Source organism: Chiloscyllium punctatum, chromosome 32 (assembly GCF_047496795.1).
Source record: "Chiloscyllium punctatum isolate Juve2018m chromosome 32, sChiPun1.3, whole genome shotgun sequence".
Lineage (NCBI taxonomy): Eukaryota > Metazoa > Chordata > Chondrichthyes > Orectolobiformes > Hemiscylliidae > Chiloscyllium > Chiloscyllium punctatum.
The window spans coordinates 72,221,042-72,232,957 of record NC_092770.1 but is presented as its reverse complement, the minus strand read 5'-3'; the positions used below and the strand labels follow the sequence as shown (position 1 = coordinate 72,232,957).

The 11,916-nt window shown below is 39.5% G+C and overlaps 1 protein-coding gene across 3 annotated transcripts in view; it reads right to left on the bottom strand.

Moving 5' to 3' along the window:
- Positions 1 to 468: 468 nt before the first annotated feature.
- Positions 469 to 11,916, bottom strand: part of iqub (IQ motif and ubiquitin domain containing) — a 52,978-nt gene continuing 41,530 nt past the window's right edge. For all 3 annotated transcript variants that reach the window (XM_072552675.1, XM_072552676.1, XM_072552677.1), the window contains 5 exons: positions 9,407 to 9,577; positions 7,589 to 7,765; positions 3,028 to 3,276; positions 2,353 to 2,538; positions 469 to 733 (listed from right to left, as the gene is read on the bottom strand). In XM_072552675.1, the coding sequence (XP_072408776.1) occupies positions 560 to 733; positions 2,353 to 2,538; positions 3,028 to 3,276; positions 7,589 to 7,765; positions 9,407 to 9,577 (957 nt within the window). In that variant the 3' untranslated portion in view covers positions 469 to 559. The remainder of the gene's footprint in view (positions 734 to 2,352; positions 2,539 to 3,027; positions 3,277 to 7,588; positions 7,766 to 9,406; positions 9,578 to 11,916) is intronic.

Here is an 11,916-nt window from a genome sequence, read left to right as displayed (position 1 = left end):
ATGCTGAAATTTAATGGACAAACCTTGTATCCAGAAAAGAATAGAGGGCTGCATTGCCAATATTTTGCTTCAGTATAAACATACTTCTCCATAAAAATATCCAGTACTCTTCCTTTTACACACAGATCTGAAATGTAGTGTTTTTCACCAATTTGAAGACATCCACATTGCAAGGGGTAATGTAGCCAACACACTTTCTATTGTATGCCTAAATGGTTTTAGGCCTTATTGTTTTTTCTCTGAGAACAACATACCAATATTGTATGCAGTTCTGGTGGCTGTGGAAATAATTCGTAATCAAGAAAATATTATGACTGAATATGCTCGGTTATGTCAAAGAAAATTTGTACACAAATGATTTCAAATTTAGTTTCAGTAACATTTCAATTCATTTGCCTTTCTTCAGTCTACGAGATTCATGTAATGTAATCAACAATAAACTGCATAAATAGGGATATACACTTGTAATTGATGCCAATGGAATTGAATTACAACATTTTATTCATCAACTTTGACATTTTTAATTGAAATCAAACATTGCAACAAGGTTGTCAAAGATCTACAACTTCTGTTTAGAATGAAGTGAGTTTGTAACTACAAGGTCATTCATGGAAGTCAAGTCTTGCATCAAGCAAGTGTGTGCATAATTGACTATTTCAGGAATCCGAGAAAAATAGGTCTTTCCCAAAGTGTGCCGATGCTTGATCTTGCGAACAAATGTGGCCTCATAATCCTGCATGGTGAATGAGAACAGAAACCAGCGTAAGTCACTGCGATTTCAAGTTAAGGGCTGATAGATGAGATTTTCTTTGTCACATTGTAAATTCACATTTGTATGTTCCATTTGTAGCACAGACGTGAAAAGTCTTGAGGCTGTCATCTTTAGTTTAAGGAAAGTAAGGGAACACTACAAAATTACACATTAAGCACGAGGAAAAAGAGTGTAAACTGTAAGCATTAGATGATCAAAATCACGTTTCATAGAACATAGAACAATACAGCACAGAAGGTCGTGCCTCTCAAACCTCAATGAGTTTTTTGAGAAGGTGACCAAGCATGTGGATAAGGACAGGGCAGTAGATGCAGTGTACGTGGACTTCAGTAAAGCCTTGATAAGGTTCCACATGGTAGGCTTTTGGAGAAAATGCAGAGGCATGGGATTGAGGGTGATTTAGCAGTTTAGATTAGAAACTGGTTTTCTGTAAGAAGGTAAGAAGGCAGTGGTGGTTAATGGAAAATATTCAGCCTGGAATCCAGTTACGAGTGGTGTGCCACAAGGATCTGTTTTGGGACCACTTCTGTTTGTCATTTTTATAAATGACTTGGATGCAGGCATAGGTGGATGGATTAGTAAGTTTGCAGATGACACTAAAGTTGGTGGTGGACAGTGTGGAAGAATGTTGCAGGTTGCAGGGAGACTTGGATAAATTGCAGAATTGGGCTGAGAGGTGGCAAATGGAGTTCAATGCAGATAAATGTGAGATGGTTCACTTTGGGAAGAATAACAAGACGGCAGAATACTGGGTCAATGAAAAGATTCTTGGTAGTCTGGTTGTGCAGAGGGATCTTGGTGTCCATGTACATAGATCCCTGAAAGTTGCCACCCAGGTTGATAGTGCATACGGTATGTTAGGCTTTATTGCTAGAGGGATTGAGTTCTGGAGCTGTGATGTCATGCTGCAACTGTACAAAATGATAGTGGCTTCACTTGTAATATTGTGTGCAGCTCTGGTTGCCCCGTTACAGGAAAGATGTGGAAGCATTTGAAAAGGTGCAGATGAGATTTACCAGGATGTTGCCTGGTCTGGAGTGAGGAAAGGGTGAGGGACTTGGGTCCGTTCTCATTGGAGAGAAGGTTAAGAGGAGATTTAATAGAAACATACAAGATGATCAGAGGATTAAATGTGGTGGACAGTGAGAGTCTTTTTCCTAAAATGCTGACACCGGCTTGTACGAGGGGGCATAGATGCAAATTAAGGTGTGATAGGTTTAAGACAGATGTCAGAGGCAGGTTCTTTACTCAGAAAGTGGTAAGGGCATGGAATGCCCTACTTGCCAATGTAGTTAACTCAGCCACATTAGGGGCATTTAAACTGTCCTTGGATAAGCTTATGGATGATGATGGGATAGTGTAGGGGGATGGGCTTAGATTAGTTCACAGGTTGGTGCTACATCGAGGGCCGAAGGGTCTGGTTTCATAAAGACTCACAGAGGAAAGACAAATGAATTAAGAGAGGAAGGAGATGTGTAGAGGGAGGAACTGTATGAGACCATAAAAAAGGAATGATATTCAGAAACTGCTAAAATATGGATGAATAAGCAAGTTTAAAAAAGGGAGATGAGTTTATGTACCTTTTCAATATTGCTGAGTTTAAGATGGGCAACAGCTTCTTCTTCTGTAAGGAGGATACAGTTCCATGGAGACCACTCAAATCTTTTATCCCACCTTATCATCGTTAAATCTTTCAGATTATTCGAAGCGCTCAATGCAGATTGTGTTCCCCAAATACTGTCAACCAGATGCTTCAAATCTTGTTCCTGCCAACATAATTTTTGATTTATAACTTAATGTCAAACTAAAAAGTATTGGTTCAAAATAATGGTTCAAAAATGTTAAACTCGAAATAGTTATTTGTTCAAAATTGCATTATTTTATTACGGAGGTATCAGACAAAAGGAGAACTCTTGTTGTGGCCAATACTCCCTCTTCTATCAGCAGTATAAAAGTATTCATCTCTCTGCAGTTGCCTGTGTTTTCAGTATTCACTGCTTTTCTGTCAGATTACCTAACATCAGTAATATTCTACTCTCTTCAACATAAAACTACTTGACATGAAAAGTGCATGAATGTACAGTCACCTCTGGCCACTAGAAAGGTTTTGTTTGTTTTTGTGTTAGAAAACAGATATGGCCGCATAAAATTAGCAAATCTGCTTTATAGTCACATATATTTTCATTAATATTAGGCAGGAAAATAATAACAGAGAAGTATTTGTTTAAAAGTTTTGCACAAGAATTATATTGTACCTGTAATAAAAATGCCAGCCGGGATCCATCTTCAAAGTTTGCCTCAGTTTTTCTCAGCCGCTTAAGCATTGTTTTGTACAAGGTCGATTCTTCACGACGTCGAGCTTCATTATTCAGCTGAAAGCATTGTCGACATATTTTAAGAGTCTGTGAAGTTAGTGACAAGGGGAACTCTGTGGATGGCAAATAGCTTCCACAGCTTGAACAGAAGTAAATATTTTTGCGTAATTGCATTGGATCCTGTGGGACCTATAAAAGAAATGAAATATTTACCTTATATTGTTAGCAAAATCTTCAATTCTGCTACTGCGTGCAAACCAAAAACTGAAAGAGGAAGTTCACCCTATTTCTACTCTTTGCACAGCAACATTGAAGAAGAATTAAATTTACCTTCCGGTGAAGATTATAGAATCACTACAATGTGGAAAGAGGCCATTCGGTCCATCAAGGCTGCACCAACCCTCTGAAAAGCATTGCACCCAGACCTGATGCCCATCCTATCCCTGTAACCGATTACCATGGCAAATCCATCTAGCCTACACATCCTTGGATTGCACAGGGAAATTTAGCACAGCTAATCAAATCCTTGGACAGTAGGAGGAAACTGCAGCACCTGGAGGAAACTCCACACAAACACGGGGAGAACGTGCAAACTCCAAAGCCAAGGCTGGAATCGAAACCAGGTCAGTGGCACTGTGAGGCAGCAGTGCTAACCACTGAGCTGTGCCACCCAGAGAAAATGAAAACTAAATAATATCAGACTCCAGGACCAAATACACTTAGTTACAATATAACAACACAATTCACACGCTGGAAACTAGAAATTGAGATGACACAGTCCTGTTGCCAGAACGACAACAGGACAGCCCAATATTTGGATCCCCTCAAGGCCTTGTCCGAAACTATTTAGGGGAGAGTCCTGTGCTTGCAGTGGCACGTCCAATATTAACAAAGGATCTTTGGAGTGATGCCATGCTCAACCCAGTGGAGGTTATTAATCAGTGGTTTAATCAATCGGAGTTTTACAATCTCCGTTTGTCAGTCCACAACCCAACTAGAGCTGTTACTGTTAGGCCCAATATCATCACAGAATGTTAATTATGCCTGTTTTTAGTATACCAGAGGAATGTAGGAAATATTTTCAGGATTGCCTGGGAAGCACCAAACTGCTGCAAGGTTGAACTAAGTCATTAGACATAGCACATGCTATTTTCCATCACTGAAGTTGAGTTTACTGTACAGAACAAAAGCAGCAGGACTCTTAAGTGTGAGAGCCTTTCAACATTTCTAACTCCATGAGGTGCACAGAGAAATGCTAACACTGTGGCCGCAAAAGTAGGATAGAAGTTTAGAATCCTGTCGTGAGCAAATCACCTACTGACCTCCCAAACCCTACTCACCATCTACAAGGACAACTGATACATGTATCACTACCTGTAAGTTTCCCTTCAAGATCATCTGACTTGGAAGTATATCACCACTCTTCCAGCGTAGCTGGATCAATATCCTGGATTTTAGCCCTATAAGTGGGTCAGCATAAATGCAATAAAAGAATGCTACAACTTAAAACATAAAGTCAAGCAGATTAGCTTGATAAAACTGGTTTGATTTACATAAACTTAGAAGACTCTGGGGTGATTTACTTCAGGTGTTCAAAATAATAAAGGGATTTAGTCCCTCCCTAATGGCACTGTAGGGATAACTAATCCAAATAGATTGCATCAATTTGAAAAGGCAACTTATCACCACCTTCAAGAGCAGCTACAGATGGGTGAAAAATATGGATGATGCTCAGGTCCATTGAATTAATTTCGATATATTTATTAGATTTCTATGTTACTGTCTACTTTCATGTAAAAGCAATCTATCTCAATTTTGAAAATTTTAGAGGTTTTTTGGCTGAGACTGCAATATTTCCAGTTGCGTTTCCTGAAACTAATTTAAAGACTATGCCCAGCGTTTTGGATTTCCGAACCAGAGGAATAGTTACTTTACAATTTTCTTGAAACCAATTTGTGATGACACAACTCTGGATCAGGTAAGAGTTGAACACAAACCTCTTGGTCCAGAGATAGGGATATTATGACTATGGATGTAGGCTTGCTCGCTGAGCTGGAAGGTTCGGTTTCAGACGTTTTGTCACCATACTTGGTAACATAATCAGCGAGCCTCCAGATGAAGCACTGGTGGTGTGGCATGCTTTTAATTTATGTGTTTAGGTTTCCTTGGGTTGGTGGTGTCATTTCCTGTGGTGATGTCATTTCCTTTCCTTTTCTCGGGGTTGGTAAATGGGATCCAAGTCGATGTGTTTGTTGTAGAGTTCAGGTTGGAATACCATGCTTTCAGGAATTCTCGTGTGTGTCTCGGTTTGGCTTGTCCTAGTGGAAATAGTGTCCTTCCTCATCTGTATGTAAAGATACTAGTGAGAGTGGGTCATGTCATTTTGTGGCTAGTTGATGTTCATGTATGCTGGTGGCTAGTTTTCTGTCTGTCCAATGTAGTGTTTGTTACTGTTCTTGCAAGGTATTTTGTAAATGACATTAGTTTTGCTTGTTGTCTGTATAGGGTGCTTCAAGTTCATTAGGTTGCTGTTTTAGTGTGTTGGTGGGTTTGTGGGCTACCATGATGCCAAGAGGTCTGAGTAGTCTGGCAGTCATTTCCGAGATGTCTTTGATGCAGGGGAGAGTCCAACCGAAACTCTATCAACAAACAAATTGACTTGGATCCCATTTACCACCCCCTGAGAAAAAGAACAGGAAATGACATTACCACAGGAAATGACATCACTAATTCAAGGAAACCTAAACACATAAATAAAAAGTGAGCCATACCACCAATACTTCGTCCGGAGAATCACTGATAATGTTACCTAGTACGGTGACGAAATGTGTGAAACCGAACCTTCCAGCTCAGCTAGCAAATCTACATCCAGACCCTGAACCTGAGCTACAAATTGTCTCAAAACTCAATACTACCACTATATCACAAGAGCGCTCTACAGTTACTTTACTAAATCCTTTTATTGTTTTGAACACCTGAAGCAAATCAATGCTCAATCTTCTAAGTTTATTTAAATCAAGCCAGTTTTATCAACCTAATGCCCAGGACTATGTTTTAAATTGCAACATTATTCTATTGTAATTATGCTGACCTACTTACAAGGCCTATATATATATATTATGTATATATACTTGTACTGAGACAGCCAATGTCTGCTGCACCCTCACAGCAACACTCTAATTAATCAAATCTATATCTGAAATGCTTAACAAATGTCTAATAAAATTAGGTGCAGGAGTTTATTTTCTCTGACTGTGGAATCTAGAAGATGGGAGCCCAGTCTCAAAGTAAAAGGGACAATCATTTAAGATTGTGATGGGGATAAATTTATTCATTCAAAGCATTATGAATTATTGGAATTCCCAACCAGAGAATTGTGATTGCACGATATTTTAGGCTGAGATAGGGAGATTTGAAATCCATGATCAGTCACATCTGCAGTAAATGGCAGAACAAGCTTGATGGGCCTTGATGGAAAGTCTTCTCTAGTGACCATTTCTTATGTTCTTTCCTTAGGTTCAGTATTTAAACAGAACAAAGCATTAGCTCCGGGTCTACCGTCTTGGATCAAAAATGGATGGCCTTCCCATATTTTGTTCATTTATTCTGTCTGTGGAATTTTCCATTTACATGACATCAAGCATGAATATAGAACTCAATTTGTCCATCCAGGTTTTTAACATACGTGATCAAAAACTGAAGACTGAGCACAGATCCATTGGGACCATTAATTGCCACAAACTGGCTATTAGCAAAGAGCTCCTTTATTCTCATTTGTCACCAATTTCCGAAACTATTATCAACCCATGTTACAATGTGACATCCAATTCCATGAGCCTCTGTCCTATGAATCTTATAAAATGTTGTCTGCAAGTCAATGACCTTTGCCACTCTCTTAACCACTATGTTAGGGACCTCCACAAACAAAATAACTAGATTAGTCTGACATAACCTGTCCTTCAAAAATTCATGCTTGGACTAGATTAGAGATTAGATTCCCTACGTGTGGAAATGGGCCCTTCGGTTCAACCAGTCCACACCGACCCTCTGAACAGGAACCCACCCAGATCCATTTCCTTCTGACTAATGCACCTAACACTATGGGCAACTTAGCATGGCCAATCCACCTGACCTGCACATCTTTGGACTGTGGGAGGAAACCGGAGCACCCAGAGGAAACTCACGCAGACATGGGGAGAATGCGCAAACTCCATACAGACAGTCGTCCGAGGCTGCAATCGAACCAATGTCGCTAGCTCTGAGGCTGAAGTGCTAACCACTGAGCCACCGTGCCGACTCTCTCTGATTAGCTGGCTATGCATGGACATTGAGATTGATGCAGCCAGCTACATGTAAAGCCTAGTGTATAGGATTCTTGCTGACCATTGACAGATATTAGAAAGTGAATATATTGGATTACTTTTGTAACAATGGAAGTGCAGAAATGTTTACATCTAAATCAACCCTGCCATTTGAAACCATATTCATCCTTTTTTTGTACCTTAAGAAATCTGGCAATTTCTGGGTTAAATGTTGGTGTTTTGACATACTGAAGAAAGAGTGTTGATATTCTCTGTCTGAGTCCTTCCAGGTAAGATTCCTTCACTTGTCTCATGAGAAGATCTGCCTCTCTGTCAATCAATTCCACAATTTCTTGTGTTAACTTACAGTCATGTTCCTATACAGAAAAAAACAAGTGATATCAGAGCTTAACTTAGAATTTAAGAAGCAAATCACACAATCCTAAATAACAAAGCTTTTGAAGACAAAACAGAAAATAGTTACCATTTAATTCAAGTTGTAGCATGAGAATGAAAGATAGTTAATGTTTACTTCAACAGGAAGACAAGAATAAAAGGCAAACCCTTATAATTCATATATCAAATAAAATATAAAACAAGGAAAGCACTTATGTTACTTAGTGCCTTTAATGATACAGGCCTGTGTCATAATTACAGATACCATTCAACAAAACTATTAGAACATCACTAAAATGCTTTGTCTTTCAAAGAAAGTGTCAAAGGATGACTGAAGATTGATGTAAAGAGGTTTGATGGGAGCTTGCAGGTTGCTGCTTGGGAGTGGGCAGTGGCCAATGCCAACGAGATGCAGGAATTCTGCTATGGAATCCTTAGCAGACAATATAAGCATGTCATAAGATGGAGATCATTCGCACACTGCCAGCTTTTGAGATTTACCAGAAAGTGAGAAATAGGCACTGAATAGTGAGCACACTGTGGAATGTTGATTCCTCATCATCCACATACACTGAGCAGCAATATATTTATCAATTAATTTTCCATTGTGACAGCCATTACTGAATAAGGTGCAATTTCCTGCTCTGCACATTAATATTGTGTAGCTTTAATTTTCTTTTTATTTGGCTCTATATGGAATAAACATTTTAAGCTGTGTATCTTATTAGTGTAAAAACCTAACTTTAAAATACTGTTTTCTTCCATGCCTTTACTAACTCTTTAAAATATTTTATGAATAGAATTTCTTTGTTTCCATGGGTGGTACACATTTGCACACTACCATGATTACTTTAATATTGATATGCAAAACAAAATTTGGGTGCCCTATTTAAGGAAAGATAAACTGGGAATGATAAGATTCAGTAGGTTGACCCCAGGTATGAAAGAGTTTTTCTTATGATGAGAGGTTAATAGGTTGGTACTCATTGGAGTTACTTTATTAAAACATAAGATTCTTTGGGGCTTGACATGAGAAATGTGGGGAGGTTGTTTCCCCTTGTGGGAGAGTCTAGGAACAGAGAGCTTAAGTTCAGAATAAGACTGGGATGAGGATTTGTTTTTCCCTAGAGGCTGATGAATCTGCAAAATTCTTTACTGTGACTGTCAGGGCTGGATTGTAATGTATTTTCAAGAGTGAAATGGACAAATTTTTAATCTATCAGGGAATCAAGGGTTATGAAGAAAAGACAGGAAAGTGGAGTTGAGTTTATCAGATCAGCTATGCTCTCATTAAATGGCAGAACAAACTTGATGGGCTGAATGGGCTACCTTTGCACATTTGTTTTATGGTCTTAACTCATGTCAACCTCATTTTATTGTTCATCCCTGCAAATGTGCTTCCAGGTATGCATCTGAGTTTTAACAGAGAAAAAGTATCATCCAACATCAGTCGGTTAATAACAAATAAAAACAGAAATTGTTGGAGAAACTCAGCAGGTCCAGCAGCATTTGTAGTGGGAAAACAGAGTTAATATTTCAAGTCCAGTGTCCCTTCTTCAGAACTGTTCTGGTAGTTTAATGTTTGTCGGGCAGTTCTGTGCCGATTTTACACACTTCAATACCTTGACAGTATGCTTCAGTGTCAAAAGTGCATCCAGCCGCTCGTCCCGGGTCAAGTATTTCATGTTAATACTGTTGTAAATATCTCGTAGCTCTCTGGCCCGGATGGTGAATGGTGTGTCCATTTCAGTGACTCGCCCATCATATGCTTTCCACCTTATGGGATCTGCACACTGCAACAGTTAAATATATTTTTTAAAAACATTTTTCACAGCTCACATTAAATTACATTTAGAACAAAAGCGTTTCCCATATAACAAACGGTCAATAAGATATATTCCATCATACTATCTTAACACTTTGTGAGAATAGTACGATTAGTTTAGTTGAAAAGTACAGCTAAATAAACATTTGAGGTACAATACATTTTCATTAGTTTTCGTTCTTCAAGGAAAATTCTGAATTAAACTAAAGCACTATATTTAGGCAGACAGAAAGAAATATGTAAGGTTATTTTAATAATAATTGAACAAGATTTCACCAAAGGCAAACAAAGTAACAAAATCTTGATAAGGAAGGAAAGTTGCAATTATCATAAGACAAAGTATCAGGTACTTGCCTGCATCTTCAATTTTGAAATAATAGCTGACTGACATTATAAACTAATTAAAATATGGAGTTTTCTAAACTTTATAGAGGAGCATATGTCAATGCCTTTTGAACTTAACTAGACTTGAACTCCAGCATACTTCAGAGTTAATGGGATGTGAAACTTCTTGTAACAAATGAACAAATTTGTATTACAAGAATGAAGCATACTTTTAACGTGAACAGTTATGGATTGTGCCACTTATCAATCTGCAAACTTCTGATCATTAGTTTAGATTCGTAAGGGGTACAGAAGGTTGGTTTGCTCACTTGACTAGATGTCTGGAATGTTGTGTAGAAAGTGTGGGTTCAATCTTACCAGTTCATGAAGGTCTGACCCCTCACCTTACTGCATGCTTATGGAGTGATTACCCTCAATCCAGACAAAACCAAATGTATCTCTCTAATGAAGAAAGATGCCTATAGTGCCTTGTGGATGATGATTCCATGCATAACCTCAATCATCTTGTGAAATGTGGAATTCAAGAGCAGGAATTTAAGGTGGAGTTGGATTCTGTTGCCAAGATTACATGAAGGCTGTGTTCTTATATTGTTTAGGAAACACCTCCAGTCAGTAATTTTTCACAACTTGACCAGTTAACAGCCAGACCACATGCTTGTTGTCCAATTAGGAATGTTAGACTGATTCTCTGGAGCAGGAAGCCCAATGGGAAATTTATTGTTCAGATAAGAGAGTGTGTGGGTCCCTCCAACAACTAACATATTTCAACTAAAAATATCCTCATTGTGGAGGAAGAGCTGGGACTATTTTCCCTGGAGCATCAGTGGCTGAGGGGTGGCATGGTAGCTCAGTGGTTAGCACTGCTGCCTCACAGCACCAGGGTCCAAGGTTCAATTCCAGCCTTGGGTGGAGTTTGCTCATTCTCCCCGTGTCTGCGTGAGTTCCCTCCGGGTGCTCCGGTTTCCTCCCACAGTCCAAAGACATGCAGATCAAATGAATTGGCCATGCTAAATTGCCCATAGTGTTAGGTGCATTAGTCAGAGGGAAATGGGACCAGGTGGGTTACTCTTCGGAGGGTCGGTGTGGGCTTGTTGGGCTGAAGGGCCTGTTTCCACACTGTCGGGAATCTAATCTTATAGAGGTTTACAAACTTATGAGGGCACAGATAGGATAAATAGACAAAGTCTTTTCCCTGGGATGGGGGAGTCCAGAATTAGAGGGCATAGGTTTAGGGTGAGAGGGGAAAGATATAAAAGAGACCTAACGGGCAACTTTTTCACACAGAGGGTGGTACCTGTATGGAATGAGCTGCCAGAGGAAGTGGTGGAGGCTGGTACAACTGCAACATTGAAAAGGCATTTGGATGGGTATATGAGTAGGAAGGCTTTGGAGGAATATGGGCCGGGTGCTGGCAGGTGGGACTAGATTGGGTTGGGATATTTGGTCGGCATGGACAGGTTGGACCGAAGGGTCTGTTTCCATGCTGTACATCTCTATGACTCTAATAACAGGGCCTTAAAAGCCTTCCAGGAGCTCTGACCTCTGTTCTGCCACTGGGAGGTCACCTCCAGGCAGCTGGCTCATTCCTTGACAACATGAAAACCAGTCAGCAACCGACAAGAGGCCTCGAGTGACCTTAGGTCCTTTTAATAGATTACCCAATCACACTTAATCACCTGCAACCCTTATCCCGTATTCAGGGAAATGGCCAGAGGATTGGATGGTTACAGAAAACAGGCATGCTGGCTGGCAGCATGGATTTTCATGTCTGTGTAGCTCAGTACCTCCCTCCACCACCTTACCTTCCAACCCCCGAAGAGAGTAAAATCCTAACAAAATCCTAATTTAATTTTATACTGTTGCATGGGATTCCAGAGATACTGTTCAGCGGCTATCTAACTTCCCTGATGCAGGTTTGACTATATTCACTATCTTATTTGATCGACATTTCAAATAAGATCT